Source organism: Microchirus variegatus (genome assembly GCF_963457635.1).
Source record: "Microchirus variegatus genome assembly, chromosome: 5".
NCBI classification, from domain to species: Eukaryota; Metazoa; Chordata; class Actinopteri; order Pleuronectiformes; family Soleidae; genus Microchirus; species Microchirus variegatus.
The window spans coordinates 9654812-9675604 of NC_139806.1; the positions used below are offsets into that span (position 1 = coordinate 9654812).

At 39.3% G+C, this 20793-nt stretch overlaps 1 protein-coding gene across 1 annotated transcript; it reads left to right on the forward strand.

Moving 5' to 3' along the window:
• Positions 1-6684: 6684 nt before the first annotated feature.
• Positions 6685-12332, forward strand: LOC310926760 (solute carrier family 22 member 13-like; the record flags this gene model as incomplete). The annotated part of the gene is made up of 8 exons (XM_083888948.1): positions 6685-6725; positions 6836-7097; positions 7195-7291; positions 7928-8093; positions 10600-10814; positions 10885-10993; positions 11754-11960; positions 12257-12332. 8 exons carry the CDS (start codon positions 6685-6687, stop codon positions 12330-12332), a joined length of 1173 nt encoding a protein of 390 aa, XP_083745074.1.
• Positions 12333-20793: the final 8461 nt, after the last annotated feature.

The window sequence follows — 20793 nt, forward strand, 5'->3', positions numbered from 1 at the left end:
TCCAGACAGACACTGTAACACAGACTGGATCCTCGCAGCTGATTCTAACCTGAGCGTCGATGAGCAGCTGGACCTGACCGTGCCCAGGGAGGAGAATGGAACGTTCAGCCAGTGTCGTATGTTTGTCCCCGTGGACCAGAACATTAGTGTCATCAGGCAGCACAGACTCAATGAAACCACTGGTTGCTTGAATGGCTGGGTTTACTATAACACACAGTATGAGGCGACAATAGTCACTGATGTAAGTTCAGTACAAGTATTACAAGTTCTTCTGTCGTCTGTGCTGACTTCCTTCTTCTGAGCATCATTTTCTGTTCTTTTTGTGTCTTTATGCAGTTTGACTTTGTGTGTGACATGTCACTGATGCCTGGATTTGTGAAAACAGTTTTCATGGGTGGTTCAGTTCTGGGTGCGTTCATCTTCGGACCATTCGGTCAGTCGTAAGTGACCTACTGTTGCTGCTGCTGCCTGTGTAAATGACTGTCTTACTGTCTTAACTTAAAACTTGATGCAATAGTTGTTTATCTCTACCTCACCCCTCTCTTTGTCCTTTCTCTCCTCTGTCCCCCATTTTTCCTTTCACCCCAATCGGTCGAGGCAGATGGCCGCACATCTTTGAGTCTGGCTCTGTCAGAGATTTCTTAAAAGGGAGTTTTTTTCTCTCACCACTTGTTGGGTTTATCTGCTCTCGATGACGTTGTCTTTGTTCAGTGCCTTGAGATCATGTATGTTATACAAACAAAACTGAATTGAATTGGCAAACTATGACCTAACTCTCTCTCTTTCTCCCACCGTGTAACCTTTAGGTACGGCCGCAGGAGAACCACGCAGCTACCAGCGATACTCCTGCTAATATTTGTCTTAGTCGTTGCTTTGTCTCCAAATTATTACACGTACCTCGTGGCACAGTTCATCCTCGGTGCCTCATTTGCAGGAATGAAAATGAACGCGGTTTTATTAGGTATGGCTTGTTTTATATATGTATATGTATATATGTGTATATATATACATATATATATATATGTATATATATATACTTTCTCTTCAGTTTTTAAGGAATTGTCCGTGACTTTGGTCTTTGCATTTTACAGCGACTGAGTGGATCGGAGTCAGAAGGTCTTTAGCCACCTGCATATGTCGGATGTCTTCAGCCGTTGGACAGGTTGCCATCGCTGTGCTGAACTACTTTGTGCGTGACTGGAGGATCGTTCAGTACATCTTGACAGCAATGCAAGCCGTCATATTTGTGTACATATGGTAAGTTCATTTCTAACATCACACAATTTGGTTTAGCACGACATGTGTATGTGTCTGTGTAGTTTTGTCGAAAGCAGTACTTTGAAGATGTTTCACCCTCTGCGTCCAAGAGGTCTCTAATGTTCTGACTAACTGGTTTGTGCCGTGTATAAAACAATGCTAGGTACCTGGCAAGATGGCGTCTACTGTAAAGCAAGGTCCTTGCTTAAAGCACATATAAAAGGCTGATGTGAAGGCTACAACCAAAAATCTGCAGCTACATATGGGGCGCCCGATTGTTAAGTTGCGCATGCTAAAATAAACAGCAACTTTTTGCCACATTCAGCAAAAAAACTTATATAGAAAATGTGAATTTTTTTATGTTAGTTTTGACCAGATTTACAGCAATATTTGTGAACTTTGTGATATTTACTTATACTTTACTTTATTTAATATAATTTAAATGTTTAATCTGTATAAAAAAATCTAAACCTAAATGTTAAATACTAAATATTATGTTGAATGTTTATGTTGAATGTTTATGTTGAATGTTAAATCGGAATGCTAAATATAAAATTAAATCTAAATGCAAAATATACATCTAAACGGTGAATCTAAATGTTAAATATTAAATATAGGTGTTAAATCTGAATGCTATATATAAAATTAAATCTAAATGCTAAATCTAAATCTTTCGTTAGAAACTAAATATTCTGCAATATATATGCAAAATATATGCAAATTCACAATGCCGGTAACCGGATGTACCAAAATAAAAGCTCGAGGAGGTTAGGCTGTGTTTATCCAATCAAATAACGAACTAAATAAACTTGGACATACACTATCGTCATAATAACTACCTAAACTATGTAAACGTTTTTCAAGCTGTCAGGTCAAAACGTTTACATTAAAAACAAAATCGCGCGTCAACAACAAATCTATCGATCACACCAAGTATCTGATGACAGAGACGTCTGAGCCAGCGGATCATTTCATCAGGTCATGCCGAGGTAACGCTGTTCTGTGCCGGCCACTGTGTGTGCACCCAGCGTCCACAGAGGCGGAGCTTATCATCTCCGACAACGTCACTGCCAAACTATAAATACGTCGTATCTTAAGACACAAACTACATTTTTGAATGTGAAATTACTAATTTCTCGCGTGAAATTATTTTAAAACTGCGTTCCGGGACACAGAATTCTATTTATTTATGTTGTTTTCTCTGCCGCTGTGTTCCGGCGAAATGCACTCTGCGATACATGGCGCACCCGATGCATACTTGGTGAAACGGGCGCAGCGAAAACACTTCTGAACATGTTTTGTTGTTATTGTAGGTAGTTCACGATAGTGTGTGTTTTGATTTAATTCTTTATTTGATTGTATAAACACAGCCTGACCTCCTCGAGCGTTTTATTTTGTTACATCCGGTTACAGCCAGTGTGAATTTGCACATTAGCCAAATATTTAGTTTCAAACAAAAGATTAGATTTAGATTTAGCATTTATATTTATATTCACCAAGTATATTTAACATTTAAATGTAATATTTAACATTTGGATTTAAAATTTTTTTATTCACATTATACATTTAAATTATATTTTCACAAGAGAATTAAATATCACAAAGTTCACACATATTGCTTATGTTTTTTGTGGCAAAAAGTTGCTGAAAAAGTTCACCTAACTCTAACCCTTTCCCCACTGCGGGACGAATAAAGGACTTCTTATCTTATGTGCCATTCACCTGGTTGTGAGTTGCAGATGTGATTTAAACACTGACAAGTTGTTATTTTCTTTTAAAGGTGGATTCCTGAATCTGCGAGGTGGCTGCTGGATAAAGGAAGATTTGAGGAAGCGAATGAAACTATTCGAAGAGTTGCAAGAGTCAATAAAAGGAGTGTCCCAGAGGATATGCTTCTCTTGGTAAGTGCGATTGTTTAAGGATAGTGAGAGTCTGCACTTAATCACTTAGTTTTTCATCTTACACTGAATACAAAATACTGACGGGAATCTCTGGTGTTTGTGTTTGCTTTGGTGTAGAGAAGGAAATGTACTAACAGGTGAACAGAGTGTGTTGAACAGATGTAAGAACACGAGACAGACAGAGAGACTACTAGTACTACTAATAATAACAATAATAATGTATCTGTCATTCAGGTAACTGAGAGAAAAAAAGTTGACAGTGGAGGAATCAAAATGATTTTTACCTCAAAAATCTTGATGAAACATCTTTTCATTGCATCTTTTGTTAAGTAAGTGGAATACATTTAAGAGTATTACTATAATTAACATAATTATTATTATCATTATTTAATACAATTTCATTGTGCGGTTGTAGTTTTTCCCTGAATCTAGCCTTATTTAGCATCAGACTGAGTGTGGGCAGCTTCGGCATCAGTGTCTTCGTGGTGCAGGCCCTGTTTGGGATCAGTGAGATTCCAGCACATGGTCTGTGTTACTGGTTTCTGGAGCGAGCAGGGAGGAAAAAATCTCAGACATTAACCATCCTGGCAGGAGGAATCCTGTGCATTACCACAGTGGTTTTCCCTCGAGGTGAGTTTGTTGCCCTTCACATTAAGCACATGAGAACAAATGTGTTAATATACTTCTTTTTTTTTAATTCTCTAACCCTAACCCTTGTTTTTAAAGACAGTGTTGCTGTTATCACAGCACTTGTAACCACAGGGAAATTCTTCCTCAGCTGGGGTGTTTCCGTAAACACTGTTTACACGCAGGAGCTGTTCCCCACTTCTGTCAGGTAAAACTAAGTTTAAAAGGAGACATATTATGCATAATCAACTTTTTAATCATTTTAATACTTATATTTGGGACTCTGGAGGCCCTATGAGTAGGCAAAGTGTGAAAAAAGATGAAAAAACGATGTTGACTTCCGCACTCATTGCTACGTCACAATGAGACATTCCTGGAATTGTTGTCTCACAGAGCTCCGCTTTGTCCTTAAAAAATGCGAGAGTGCAGACGAGGGCAATAGTATCCGCAAGAGTGGAAGTCTGCGACGTGTTCTTTTCTTTGCTGCACAGTGCAGCACAGAGTTCTACACAAACATCCAGCCTCAGAAGATTTACGTGTCCAGTGGATACATTTTATATATGCCGGCAATGTGCTGGCAAGGGGTTGGCAATTGATGGCTTTTCCAAATGCTAACTGCTGTTAGCTGCCAGAGCCTCAGTGACACTGACGTAGTTTCCTGTGTCTCATTTGCATTTAAAGAGACAGACACTCAAAAGCGAGCGTTCTGAACAGGGCTGTTTTGGCAGAGTGATTGAACTGCTGTGGTGCTTCATCCTTAAGGTATTTTGACCAAAGCATGTCACAGACATGTTCATTAGGACACCAGGGAACTAGGTTCACTTGGAGAAATAGGCTATAATATGTCTACTTTAAAGAGATTGATATTTTATATATACATTAACCTTAACAATGCATTTAAAAACATGAACTCTATCCTCCACTATTTCAGGCAAGCTGCCGTCGGCTTGGTCAACACGTTCTTCAGATTATCAGGGCCACTGTCTGCGCTGCTTAATATGTTGTCCATATACCACCAGTCCATACCCATCGTCGTCTACAGCAGCCTTTTGTTGGTCAGTGGCGCTCTTGCTCTTCTTCTCCCTGAAACCGGGGACAAAGACCTGCCTGATTCAGCTGATTTTCTTGAGAACAACAGGTAAGCAAAGCAGGATTCTTTGATTCATGTCATCAAACCTTGTTGGAACACAATTTAAAAAGTATTCTGAGCAACATGATGAGAGAAGCCAATAGAATGTTTTCAAATAGATAAAAAGCTTTATTGTCCATCGTGTTCTTTTGATTTTTAGCTCATTAAAATGACATCCACAACTTAAAGTAAAACCTCAACTTTGATACCTTTGGAAAAGGAAACAGTATTGACGAAACATAGAGGCTGTTTGTAGAAAATACTGAAATTAAATCATGTAAATGCTGTGTTCCTTTTCATTTCAGGATTGTTGCCACCAAGCAGAGTGAAAGAGTTCTCAACACGGCAGAAAACAACGGCACAAAAGCCACCAAATTCTAGATTGTTTACTTACATTTGCTGTTACGTTACCTGTATATTGTTGAGAAGGAAATATGCATGTGGACTGTGTTCAAATGTTGATTTGAATTACGATTTAAATTCAAGTATTTAAATGAAATACTGAGAGAATGTATCCGTACGTTTGGCTTGCTGAAATTTAACTCGGTTTACTGCAAATCTTCAAAGTATCAAGTTAAAACCAAAATAAATCATATGCTGTATTGTCTTCATGCAATGAAAAATAATAAAACGCTTCGGTATAGTTTTTTGTAAATTTGTTCACTTTTACTCATTAGTGTTTGCAAAAAACCTCAACTTATAATATTGCTATTTGTGTTCTGGGTTGAGTTTATCTTCTCATTGTTCAAAGAAGGTTCAGTCTAAAGCACAATGTGCTACAGTCTTCAGCTTTTATCTCCATCTTGAGCTGGGATTAGGCAGATTACGTAACTAGGACACTTTGCAGGAATATTAAAACAAAAATAATAATTTGATAACATTTCAGTGTCAAACTGCACAACTGCAAAAAGATGCCAAATCATGCCAGAATAATCCTCCTTCTTTGGTTTGTTTTGCAGGCCCTCTGATAGTGTTCTAGTACAGGTCACTTAAATTGGATTCAACTGGAAACACTCGTTATCCGTTTTTTGCATTTTTCATTTCAGCACAGAAATTTCCAGATACACAAAATCGGAAAAAATTGAAAAAACGTGTCGTTATCTGTTTTTACATTTCAATTTTGTTAACAAATATTGAGAAAACAAGTCGTTTTTTATTATTATTTCTGGTTTTATTTTTTAAAAAACGAATGAACAAATGATGCACAAATTGAATCTCGAATTTACTTGTAAAACACTGCCTCCTGCTGAAGAAGAGAGGCATTACGGAGACAAATACACCGTCTCAATGCAAATGTGTGTGCTGGCGATCCACAAATGCAATTTTCAGTTATCACAGGATGTTTACAGTGAGCAAATCAACAGGAAGTCATAGACTTAAGTAACTTTTTTTTTTTTTAAATTTGACTTTGAAAAGAATGTGTTAAGGGAAAAAGTGCTAAAACTAAAATGATGAATAAATAAGACAGGCCTACACACACCAAACATATTTTCAGGGATTAAATGGAGGATTATTTTAACATCCCACGTCATAACCAGACATTGTTTTGCAGGGAGAACATGCAAACTCCATGCAAAAAGGCCATTTCAGGAACATGTTAATTTCTTTACATCTTAACACTGTTCCTGAAGTCAAATGCTGAATATGACACATTTTACAACGTATTTAACAGGATTAGATGATGTGATGTTTACGCATGTTCTTATTCTTGACTAATCTAGTGGTTAAACGTGAATTCGCGTGCGATTCTGAGCTTTAAAAAGAAGAACCATGACAGAGTCTCTGTTCGCATCCACGGTGTCAAAATGTCAGTGACGACTGAAGAAATCCTCACAGCAATCGGAGACTTTGGTTTATTTCAGAAGATGCTCCTTTTGGGATTTTCTTTCCAATTTTTTTTACTTCCATTTTTGCTGAGTAGCTTCATTTTCATCCAGTCTGATCCAGACAGACACTGTAACACAGACTGGATCCTCGCAGCTGATTCTAACCTGAGCGTCGATGAGCAGCTGGACCTGACCGTGCCCAGGGAGGAGAATGGAACGTTCAGCCAGTGTCGTATGTTTGTCCCCGTGGACCAGAACATTAGTGTCATCAGGCAGCACAGACTCAATGAAACCACTGGTTGCTTGAATGGCTGGGTTTACTATAACACACAGTATGAGGCGACAATAGTCACTGATGTAAGTTCAGTACAAGTATTACAAGTTTTCTTCTGTCGTCTGTGCTGACTTCCTTCTTCTGAGCATCATTTTCTGTTCTTTTTGTTTCTTCATGCAGTTTGACTTTGTGTGTGACATGTCACTGATGCCTGGATTTTTGAAAACAGTTTTCATGAGTGGTTCAGTTCTGGGTGCGTTCATCTTCGGACCATTTGGTCAGTCGTAAGTGACCTAAAGTGATATTTAAGGACAGAATCTCTGCTGCTGCTGCTGCTGCCTGTGTAAATGACTGTCTTACTGTCTAAATTTAAAACTTGATGCAATTGGTGTATATCTCTACCTCACCTATCTCTTGTCCTTTCTCTCCTCTGTCCACCATTTTTCCTTTCACCTCAACCGGTCGAGGCAGATGGCCGCACATCTTTGAGAGTTGTTGGGTTTCTCTGCTCTCGATGATGTTGTCTTTGTACAGTGCCTTGAGATCATGTATGTTTTGATCCGGTGCTATACAAACAAAACTCAATTGAATTGAATTGAATTGAATTGGCAAACTATGACCTAACTCTCTCTCTTTCTCCCATCGTGTAAACTTTAGGTACGGCCGCAGGAGAACCACACAGCTACCAGCGATACTCCTGCTAATATGTGTCTTAGTCGTTGCTTTGTCTCCAAATTATTACACCTACCTCGTGGCACAGTTCATCCTCGGTGCCTCATTTGCAGGAATGCGAATGAACTCAGTTTTATTAGGTATGGCTTGTTTTTTTCTTTGATATATTTATATATAAATATATATTTTCTCTCTTCAGTTTTTAAGTAATTGTCTGTGATTTTGGTGTTGCATTCTACAGCGACTGAGTGGATCGGAGTCAGAAGGTCTTTAGCCACCTGCATATGTCAGATGTCTTCAGCCGTTGGACAGGTTGCCATCGCTGTGCTGAACTACTTTGTGCGTGACTGGAGGATCGTTCAGTACATCTTGACAGCAATGCAAGCTGTCATATTTGTGTACATATGGTAAGTTTATTTCTAACATCACACACAATTCGGTTTAGCACGACATGTGTATGTGTCTGTGTAGCTTTGTCTTCAGCAGTTCGCTGTAGGCGACTTTGAAGATGTTTCACCCTCTGCGTCCAAGAGGTCTCTAATGTTCTGACTAACTGGTTTGTGCCGTGTATAAAACAATGCTAGGTACCTGGCAAGATGGCGTCGACTGTAAAGCAAGGTCCTTGCTTAAAGCACATATAAGAGGCTGATGTGAAGGCTACAACCAAACTTTTCAACTTTTTATTCAATACCTGCAAAAAATCCTCCTCCGAAATCTTCACCAAGGTGTTATTTTCTTTTAAAGGTGGATTCCTGAATCTGCGAGGTGGCTGCTCGAAAAAGGAAGATTTGAGGAAGCGAATGAAACTATTCGAAGAGCTGCAAGAGTCAATAAAAGGAGTGTCCCAGAGGATCTGCTGCTCTTGGTAAACTGGATTATTTAAGGACAGTGTGAGATGGGAATGTCTGGTGTTTGGTGTTGCGTCCTCAGGCTAAAGCTTGAGGTTCTTCTAAAACAGAATGTGCAGCAGGTTAGAGTGATTAAGGACCGAGAAGGAAATGTACTAACAGGTGAACGGAGTGTGTTAATAATAATAATAATAATAATAATAATAATAATAATAATAATTCATCTGTCATTCAGGTAACTGAGAGAAGAAAAGTTCACAGTGGAGGAATCAAAATGATTTTTACCTCAAAAATCTTGATGAAACATCTTTTCATTGCATCTTTTGTTAGGTAAGTGGAATACATTTATTATGGAAGCAAATGTGGGTCATAATCCAAATTAAAATGCATGATCAATGTCAATGTCGCTGCATTTTTTGACTCATAAATTAAAATGAATAATCAATGTTTCAAAATGCATTTTCATTGTCAACTTCAAGATTGCTCGTTCTGTGTCTTCATGAAAAGAAAAAGCAATCAGAGAAGTGTATTTTCCCTTTCATGCTCGCCCTGCAAAAAGTGTCCTATAATTCAAAATGATTTGGCAATATGAAGCGGCGCAAGTGAGTGACGTCACTGGCCGCTCCCCTTGTTGACTATTGGCCGAGTAGGTACTAAACATGACGTCGCCAGACTGATTGGCCAAAGTGCCGTCACAGGAAGAGACGTCCCACACAAAAATCAAGTGCAACTGTTGATCAGAAACTACTTAGCAATCCCCAAAATGTGGGTTAATCTCTAACAATTACCGGGGGGAAACGTTCCTGGAATTGTTGTCTCGCTGAGCTCCGCTTTATCCGTAAAACGCTCAAATGCAGGTGAGGGCAAAAGCATCTGAAAACCGGAAGTCCGGGAGAAGTTCAAGTCTTGGCTGCACAGTGCAACACAGAGTTCTACACAAACCTCCAGCCTCAGAGGATTTACGTGTCCAGTGGATACATTTTATATATGATGGCAATGTGCCGGCTGGAGCCTGCAAATGATCACTTAGCTCCCAGTAGCCTCTGTGGCTGATGTCATTTCCTGTCCCTAAACCCTTTAAGGTACTACTCAACCATTTGGTCGACCACACTTTAAGTCACTATATCTCATTGAAAAATGCATCAAATTGAACTCACTGAAACTAAATTAATGTGACTTGTTCTGAATGTTGTACTTTATGAATTATGCAAACCAGGTTTATTATGAACAGACATCTCAACTGTTTGGTAGAGGCCTGTATCTATAATACTATGGGTCTAATTTGAAAAAAAAAAAAAATATATATATATATATATTTTATATATATATATATTGATTGTCGTTATTGTAATCATAAATAAATAAAATAAAATAAGAAAAATGCAAATAAATAATTTTTCCTTTGCTTATTTCTTGGTGCGTACCTAAAAGGGTTAAGTTTCGTTTTACTTTTTTTTTAAGGTGGACCTTTAAGGTGGACCTAAAGAGATACTATTAAACTGACCGTTCAGAACAGGGCTGTTTTGGCAGGGTGATTGAACTGCTGTGGTGCTTCATCTTTAAGGTATTTTGACCAAAGCATGTCACAGACATGTTCATTAGGACACCAGGGAACTAGGTTCACTTGGAGAAATGGGGTATAATATGGGACCTTTAAGGAGTCTGTTTAAGGACAGCACCTCTGATTGCGACCGGCTGCATAGATGTTGCAGCTGTGTGTGGTTGTGTCACACAGAGTCTATGCTCCGGAGAACTCCGACACAAGGATCAAGCCAAACAGTGCCGAACATTTGGTCAGTTAAAACTACTTTAACGATCCTAAAAATGTGGGTTAATCTATAATATGACATCTCAATATTTAACAGAGAATTCTGGTCCGAGATGATCCTCCACTCGTTTGTGTTTGTTTGTGTTTTCAATTAATTATGTCACAGAATGAACAGTCTTGACATTGAAAATGAAAATGCAGTTTGGAATATTGATTATTAATGTTATTTATGAGTCAAAAAATGCAGCTAAAAAAATTATTATTATTATTTAATACACTTCCATTGTGCGGTTGTAGTTTTTCCATGAATCTAGCCTTATTTAGCATGAGACTGAGTGTGGGCACGTTCGGCATCAGCATCTTCGTGGTGCAGGCCCTGTTTGGGATCTGTGAGATTCCAGCACATGGTCTGTGTTACTGGTTTCTGGAGCGAGCAGGGAGGAAAAAATCTCAGACATTAACCATCCTGGCAGGAGGAATCCTGTGCATTACCACAGTGGTTTTCCCTCGAGGTGAGTTTGTTGCCCTTCACATTAAGAACATGAGAACAAATGTGTTAATATACTTTTTTTTAAATTCCAGACAGTGTTGCTGTTATCACAGCACTTGTAACCACAGGGAAATTCTTCCTCAGCTGGGGTGTTTCAGTAAACATTGTTTACATGCAGGAGCTGTTCCCCACTTCTGTCAGGTAAAACTAAGTTTAAAAGGAGACATATTATGCAAAATCATCTTTTTAATCATTTTAAAACGTAAATTTGGGACTCTGGAGGCCCTATGAGTAGGCAAAGTGTGAAAAAAGATGACTCACTCATGTTTTTGTGGTCCTCCTCAGTCTAAGTACAGGAGATAAAACACGCGCTGTTGACTTCCGCACTCATTGCTACGTCACAATGAGACATTCCTGGAATTATTGTCTCACAGAGCTCCGCTTTGTCCCTACAAAACGCGAGAGTGCAGACGAGGGCAATAGTATCTGGAAGAGCGGAAGTCTGTGAAGCGTTCAGTTCTTGGTTGCACAGTGCAGCACAGAGTTCTACACAAACATCCAGCCTCAGAGGATTTACATTTATTATATGATGGCAATGTGCTGGCGAGACTCTGCAAATGATGGCTTTTCCAAATGCTAACTGCTGTTAGCTGCCGGAGACTCAGTGACACTGACGTAGTTTCCTGTGTCTCATTTAATTTGCATTATAAGAGACAGACACTCAAAACAGAGCGTTCTGAACAGGGCTGTTTTGACAGAGTGATTGAACTGCTGTGGTGCTTCATCCTTAAGGTATTTTGACCAAAGCATGTCACAGACATGTTCATTAGGACACCAGGGAACTAGGTTCACTTGGAGAAATAGGGTATAATATGTCTACTTTAAAGAGATTGATATTGTATATATACATTAACCTTAACAATGCATTTAAAAACATGAACTCTATCCTCCACTATTTCAGGCAAGCTGCCGTCGGCTTGGTCAGCACGTTCTTCAGATTATCAGGGCCACTGTCTGCGCTGCTTAATATGTTGTCCATATATCACCAGTCCATACCAATCGTCGTCTACAGCAGCCTTTTGTTGGTCAGTGGCGCTCTTGCTCTTCTTCTCCCTGAAACCAGGGACAAAGACCTGCCTGATTCAGCTGATTTTCTTGAGAACAACAGGTAAGCAAAGCAGGATTCTTTGATTCATGTCATCAAACCTTGTTGGAACACAATTTAAAAAGTATTCTGAGCAACATGATGAGAGAAGCCAATAGAATGTTTTCAAATAGATAAAAAGCTTTATTGTCCATCGTGTTCTTTTGATTTTTAGCTCATTAAAATGACATCCACAACTTAAAGTAAAACCTCACCTTTGATACCTTTGGAAAAGGAAACAGTATTGACGAAACATAGAGGCTGTTTGTAGAAAACACTGAAATTAAATCATGTAAATGCTGTGTTCCTTTTCATTTCAGGATTGTTGCCACCAAGCAGAGTGAAAGAGTTCTCAACACGGCAGAAAACAACGGCACAAAAGCCACCAAATTCTAGATTGTTTACTTACATTTGCTGTTACGTTACCTGTATATTGTTGAGAAGGAAATATGCATGTGGACTGTGTTCAAATGTTGATTTAAATTACGATTTAAATTCAAGTATTTAAATGAAATACTGAGAGAATGTATCCGTACGTTTGGCTTGCTGAAATTTAACTCGGTTTACTGCAAATCTTCAAAGTATCAAGTTAAAACCAAAATAAATCATATGCTGTATTGTCTTCATGCAATGAAAAATAATAAAACGCTTCGGTATAGTTTTTTGTAAATTTGTTCACTTTTACAAACATCAACTTATAATATTGCTATTTGTGTTCTGGGTTGAGTTTATCTTCCCATTGTTCAAAGAAGGTTCAGTCTAAAGCACAATATGCTACAGTCTTCAGCTTTTATCTCCACCTTGAGCTGGGATTAGGCAGATTACGTCAATGGGACACTTTGCAGGAATATTAAAACGAAAATAATAATTTGATAACATTTCAGTGTCAAACTGCACAACAGCAAAAAGATGCCAAATCATGCCAGAATAATCCTCCTTCTTCTTTGGTTTGTTTGTGATAGTGTTCTAGTACAGGTCACTCCCGTCACTTATATCTTAACACTGTTCCTGAAGTCAAATGCTGAATATGACACATTTTACAATGTATTCAACAGGATTAAATGATGTGCTGTTTACGCATGAACTTATTCTTGACTAATCTAGTTGTTAAACGTGAATTCCCATTTAAAAAGAAGAATCATGACCGAGTCTTTGTTCTCATCCACGGTGTGAAAATGTCAGTGACGACTGAAGAAATCCTCACAGCCATCGGAGACTTTGGATTATTTCAGAAGATGCTCCTTTTGGGATTTTCTCTCCAATTTTTTTTATTTCCATTTTTAATGAGTAGCTTCCTTTTCATCCAGTCTGATCCAGACAGACACTGTAACACAGACTGGATCCTCGCAGCTGATTCTAACCTGAGCGTCGATGAGCAGCTGGACCTGACCGTGCCCAGGGAGGAGAATGGAACGTTCAGCCAGTGTCGTATGTTTGTCCCCGTGGACCAGAACATTAGTGTCATCAGGCAGCACAGACTCAATGAAACCACTGGTTGCTTGAATGGCTGGGTTTACTATAACACACAGTATGAGGCGACAATAGTCACTGATGTAAGTTCAGTACAAGTATTACAAGTTTTCTTCTGTCGTCTGTGCTGACTTCCTTCTTCTGAGCATCATTTTCTGTTCTTTTTGTGTCTTCATTCAGTTTGACTTTGTGTGTGACATGTCACTGATGCCTGGATTTGTGAAAACAGTTTTCATGAGTGGTTCAGTTCTGGGTGCGTTCATCTTCGGACCATTCGGTCAGTCGTAAGTGACCTAAAGTGATATTTAAGGACAGAATCTCTGCTGCTGCTGCTGCTGCCTGTGTAAATGACTGTCTTGTCTCAACTTATAACTAACAATTGGTGTATATCTCTACCTCTGCTTCCTTTCTCTCCTCTGTCCCCCATTTTTCCTTTCACCCCAACCAGTCGAGGCAGATGGCCGCACATCTTTGAGACTGGTTCTGTCAGAGATTTCTTCTTCTGTTAAAAGAGAGTTTATTTTTCTCACCACTTGTTGGGTTTCTCTGCTCTCGATGATGTTGTCTTTGTACAGTGCCTTGAGATCATGTATGTTGTGATCCGGCGCTATACAAACAAAACTCAATTCAATTGAATTGAATTGAATTGGCAATATTTGACCTAACTCTCTCTCTTTCTCCCACCGTGTAACCTTTAGGTACGGCCGCAGGAGAACCACACAGCTACCAGCGATACTCCTGCTAATATGTGTCTTAGTCGTTGCTTTGTCTCCAAATTATTACACGTACCTCGTGGCACAGTTCATCCTCGGTGCCTCATTTGCAGGAATGCGAATGAACTCAGTTTTATTAGGTATGGCTGTTTTTTTATTTGTATATATGTATATATATTTTCTCTCTTCAGTTTTTAAGGAATTGTCCGTGATTTTGGTGTTTGCATTCTACAGCGACTGAGTGGATCGGAGTCAGAAGGTCTTTAGCCACCTGCATATGTCAGATGTCTTCAGCCGTTGGACAGGTTGCCATCGCTTTGGTGAACTACTTTGTGCGTGACTGGAGGATCGTTCAGTACATCTTGACAGCAATGCAAGCCGTCATATTTGTGTACATATGGTAAGTTTATTTCTAACATCACACAATTTGAATTAGCACGACATGTGTATGTGTCTGTGTAGCTTTGTCTTCAGCAGTTCACTGTAGGCGACTTTGAAGATGTTTCACCCTCTGCGTCCAAGAGGTCTCCAATGTTCTGACTAACTGGTTTGTGCCGTGTATAAAACAATGCTAGGTACCTGGCAAGATGGCGTCTACTGTAAAGCAAGGTCCTTGCTTAAAGCACATATAAAAGGCTGATGTGAAGGCTACAACCAAACTTTTTATTCAATACCTGCAACTAAATCCTCCGAAATTTTCACCAAGTTGTTATTTTCTTTTAAAGGTGGATTCCTGAATCTGCGAGGTGGCTGCTGGAAAAAGGAAGATTTGAGGAAGCGAATGAAACTATTCAAAGAGTTGCAAGAGTCAATAAAAGGAGTGTCCCAGAGGATCTGCTGCTCTTGGTAAACTGGATTATTTAAGGATAGTGGATATTGTGAGTCTGCATTTAGCTCAGAGCTAAATTTAGCATGTGCACAGTTAATCACTTAGTTATTCATATTACACTGAATATACAATTCTGGTGGGAATCTCTGGTGTTTGGTGTTGCGTCCTCAGGCTAAAGCATGAGGTTCTTTTAAAAAAGAATGTGCAGCAGGTTAGAGCGATTAAAGTGATGGTTCGGAATTTCGGACGTAAGACCTATTTTCCAACTCAGCCGGTGTGATGGAGACGTCTGGAGACGTTTTCAAGAAATTTAATTCAGTTCTTCTAGTTGCCGAGTTCGCTGGTGCTATGGCTAGCGCAAGTCAATGGTACAAGTTAGCATGGCATTAAAAACACTTATACCGACTCCACAGTGCACCCGAGGCAAATCGATTGTAACGGCAGACTATCGATGTACATATCTGTGTTGATAGAATGTTTGAAATAAAACCAACCTTGCAATTTGAAGGATTTATGTCTCAGCAGCAGCAGCAGCAGCGCGTCATACTTCCGGCAGCGTAGTATAGCGGCAGTATAGTGCTGAGAAAGTAGTCCCTCAAAAATTCATGCGATGCGACGTTAGTTTTGTTTCAAATATCATTCTATCAACACAGATATGTACATCGTTAGTCTGCCGTTACAATCGATTTGCCTCTGGTGCACTGTGGAGTCGGTATGAGTGTTTTTAATGCCATGCTAACTTGTACCATTGACTTGCGCTAGCCATAGCGTCAGCGAACTCGGCAACTAGAAGAACTGAATGAAATTTCTTGAAAACGTCTCCAGACGTCTCCATCACACCGGCTGAGTTGGAAAATAGGTCTTATGTTCAAAATTCCGAACTATCCCTTTAAGGACAGAAAAGGAAATGTACTAACAGGTGAACAGAGTGTGTTGAGAAGATGTAAGAGCACGAGGGAGAGAGAGAGGGGACAGATGGATTTCCACACAGGAAATCTGAAAGCTACAGATTATTACTACTACTACAACTAATAACAATAATCATTTATCTGTCATTCAGGTAACAGAGAGAAAAAAAGTTCACAGTGGAGGAATCAAAATGATTTTTACCTCAAAAATCTTGATGAAACATCTTTTCATTGCATCTTTTGTTAGGTAAGTGGAATACATTTAAAATGTAAGCAAATGTGGGTCGTAATCCAAATTAAAATGCATGATCAGAAATGCTTTTTCATTTTCAAAATGTCGCTGCATTATTTGACTCATAAATAAAATGAATAATCAATGTTTCAGAATGCATTTTCATTGTCAACTTCAAGATTGCTCGTTCTGTGACTTCATGAAAAGAAAAAGCAATCAGAGAAGTGTATTTTCCCTTTCATGCTCGCCCTGCAAAAAGTGTCCTATAATTCAAAATGAGTTGGTAATACGGAGCGGCGCAAGAGAGTGACGTCACTGGCCACTCCCCTTGTTGACTATTGGCCGAGTAGGTACTATACGTGACGTCGCCAGACTGATTGGCCAGAGTGCCGGGGGAAACGTTCCTGGAATTGTTGTCTCGCGGAGCTCCGCTGTGTCCGTAAAACGCTCAAATGCAGGTGAGGGCAATAGCATCTGAAAACCGGAAGTCCGGGAGAAGTTCAATTCTTGTCTGCACAGTGCAACACAGAGTTCTACACAAACCTCCAGCCTCAGAGGATTTACGTATCCAGTGGATACATTTTATATATGATGGCAATGTGCCGGCTGGAGCCTGCAAATGATCACTTAGCTCCCAGTAGCCTCTGTGGCTGATGTCATTTCCTGTCCCTAAACCCTTTAAGGTACTACTCAACCATTTGGTCGACCACACTTTAAGTCTCATTGAAAAATGCATCAAGTTGAAAAATGTGCGTTAATCTATAATATGACATCTCAATATTTAACAGAGAATTCTGGTCTGAGATGATCCTCCACTCGTTTGTGTTTGTTTGCGTTTTCAATTAATTATGTCACAGAATGAACAGTCTTGACATTGAAAATGAAAATGCAGTTTGGAATATTGATTATTAATTTTATTTATGAGTCAAAAAATGCAGCTAAAAAAAACATTTATTAGTATTACTATAATTAACATAACTTTTATTATTATTATTATTTAATACACTTCCATTGTGCGGTTGTAGTTTTTCCATGAATCTAGCCTTATTTAGCATGAGACTGAATGTGGGCAGCTTCGGCATCAGCGTCTTCGTGGTGCAGGCCCTGTTTGGGATCTGTGAGATTCCAGCACATGGTCTGTGTTACTGGTTTCTGGAGCGAGCAGGGAGGAAAAAATCTCAGACATTAACCATCCTGGCAGGAGGAATCCTGTGCATTACCACAGTGGTTTTCCCTCGAGGTGAGTTTGTTGCCCTTCACATTAAGCACATGAGAACAAATGTGTTAATATACTTTTTTTTAAATTCCAGACAGTGTTGATGTTATCACAGCACTTGTAACCACAGGGAAATTCTTCCTCAGCTGGGGTGTTTCAGTAAACATTGTTTACATGCAGGAGCTGTTCCCCACTTCTGTCAGGTAAAACGTAAAGTTTTAAAGGAGACATAATATTCAAAATCAACTTTTTAATACTTATATTTGGGACTCTGGAGGCCCTATGAGTAGGCAAAGTGTGAAAAAAGATGACTCACTCATGTTTTTGTGGTCCGCTTCAGTCTAAGTACAGGAGATAAAACACGCGCTGTTGACTTCCGCACTCATTGCTACGTCACAATGAGACATTCCTGGAATTGTTGTCTCACAGAGCTCCGCTTTGTCCCTACAAAACGCGAGAGTGCAGGCGAGGACAATAGTATCTGGAAGAGCGGAAGTCTGTGAATCGTTCTGTTCTTGGTTGCACAGTGCAGCACAGAGTTCTACACAAACATCCAGCCTCAGAGGATTTACATTTATTATATGATGGCAATGTGCCGGCGAGACTCTGCAAATGATGGCTTTTCCAAATGCTAACTGCTGTTAGCTGCCGGAGACTCAGTGACGCTGACGTAGTTTCCTGTGTCTCATTTGCATTTAAAGAGACAGACACTCAAAACAGAGCGTTCTGAACAGGGCTGTTTTGACAGCGTGATTGAACTGCTGTGGTGCTTCATCCTTAAGGTATTTTGACCAAAGCATGTCACAGACATGTTCATTAGGACACCAGGGAACTAGGTTCACTTGGAGAAATAGGGTATAATATGTCTACTTTAAAGAGATTGATATTGTATATATACATTAACCTTAACAATGTTTCCATTTAAAAACATGAACTCTATCTTCCACTATTTCAGGCAAGCTGCCGTCGGCTTGGTCAGCACGTTCTTCAGATTATCAGGGCCACTGTCTGCGCTGCTTAATATGTTGTCCATATACCACCAGTCCATACCAATCGTCGTCTACAGCAGCCTTTTGTTGGTCAGTGGCGCTCTTGCTCTTCTTCTCCCTGAAACCGGGGACAAAGACCTGCCTGATTCAGCTGATTTCTTTGAGAACAACAGGTAAGCAAAGCAGGATTCTTTGATTCATGTCATCAAACCTTGTTGGAACACAATTTAAAAAGTATTCTGAGCAACATGATGAGAGAAGCCAATAGAATGTTTTCAAATAGATAAAAAGCTTTATTGTCCATCGTGTTCTTTTGATTAACAGTTTTTGCTCATTAAAATTACATCCACAAACTTTGATATATTTCTTAATGGAAACAGTGTTGACAACAATAGAGGCTGTTTGTAGAATACTGAAATTAAATCATGTAAATGCTGTGTTCCTTTTCATTTCAGGATTGTTGCCACCAAGCAGAGTGAAAGAGTTCTCAACACGGCAGAAAACAACGGCACAAAAGCCACCAAATTCTAGATTGTTTACTTACATTTGCTGTTATGTTACCTGTATATTGTTGAGAAGGAAATATGCATGTGGACTGTGTTCAAATTTTGATTTAAATTACGATTTAAATTCAAGTATTGAGTATATACTGCAAATCTTCAAAGTATCAAGTCAAAGCAAAATAAATCATATGCTGTATTGTCTTCATGCAATGAAAAATAATAAAACGCTTCAGTATATTTTTTTGTAAATGTGTTCACTTTTACTCATCAGTGTTTGCAAAAAATAATTATTATATTTGTAAAACTCAATATTCAAGTTACAAATTGGATTTTATTTATTCGTGGGTCTCAAAACATGCATTCAAATCAAGAAATACGTGTGGATCACAATCTGCACATATACAAATATCAGTGGAACAAATTTAACTCCATACATTAGAGCATCACAGGATGTTTACAGTGAGCAAATCAACAGGAAGTCAGAGACTTAAATAACTTTTTTTTTAATGTAAATTTGACTTTGAAAATAATGTGTTAAGGGAAAAAGTGCTAAAACTAAAATGTTAAATAAATAAGACAGGCCTACACACACCAAACAAAGCAATTTATTTTCAGGGATTATATGGAGGATTATTTTAACATCCCACGTCATAACCAGACATTGTTTTGTGGGGAGAACATGCAAACTCCATGCAGAAAGGTCATTTCAGGAACATGTTCATTTCTTTACATCTTAACACAGTTCCTGTGAGGTCAAACGCTCAATATGACACATTTTACAACGTATTCAACAGGATTAAATGATGTGATGTTTACGCATGAACTTATTCTTGACTAATCTAGTGGTTAAACATGAATTCACGTGCAATTCTGAGCATTAAAAAGAAGAATCATGACCGAGTCTCTGTTCTCATCCACGGTGTGAAAATGGCAGTGACGACTGAAGAAATCCTCACAGCCATCGGAGACTTTGGATTATTTCAGAAGATGCTCCTTTTGGGATTTTCTTTCCAATTTGTGTTATTTCCGTTTTTAGTGACCAGCTTCATTTTCATCCAGTCCGATCCAGACAGACACTGTAACACAGACTGGATCCTCGCAGCTGATTCTAACCTGAGCGTCGATGAGCAGCTGGACCTGACCGTGCCCAGGGAGGAGAATGGAACGTTCAGCCAGTGTCGTATGTTTGTCCCCGTGGACCAGAACATTAGTGTCATCAGGCAGCACAGACTCAATGAAACCACTGGTTGCTTGAATGGCTGGGTTTACTATAACACACAGTATGAGGCGACAATAGTCACTGATGTAAGTTCAGTACAAGTATTACAAGTTTTCTTCTGTCGTCTGTGCTGACTTCCTTCTTCTGAGCATCATTTTCTGTTCTTTTTGTTTCTTCATGCAGTTTGACTTTGTGTGTGACATGTCACTGATGCCTGGATTTGTGAAAACAGTTTTCATGGGTGGTACCATTCTGGGTGCGTTCATCTTCGGACCAATTGGTCAGTCGTAAGTGACCTACAAAGTGATATTTAAGTACATAATCTCTGCTGCTGCTGCTGCTGCCTGTGTAAATGACTGTCTTACTGTCTAAACTTAAAACTTGATACAAACCTCACCTCCCTCTTGTCCTTTCTCTCCTCTGTCCTCCATTTTTCCTTTCACCCCAACCGGTCGAGGCAGATGGCCGCACATCTTTGAGACTTGTTGGGTTTCTCTGCTCTCGATGATGTTGTCTTTGTACAGTGCCTTGAGATCATGTATGTTGTGATTCGGCACTATACAAACAAAACTCAATTGAATCGAGTTGAATTGGCAAACTATGACCTAACTCTCTCTCTTTCTCCCATCGTGTAAACTTTAGGTACGGCCGCAGGAGAACCACACAGCTACCAGCGATACTCCTGCTAATATGTGTCTTAGTCGTTGCTTTGTCTCCAAATTATTACACGTACCTCGTGGCACAGTTCATCCTCGGTGCCTCATTTGCAGGAATGCGA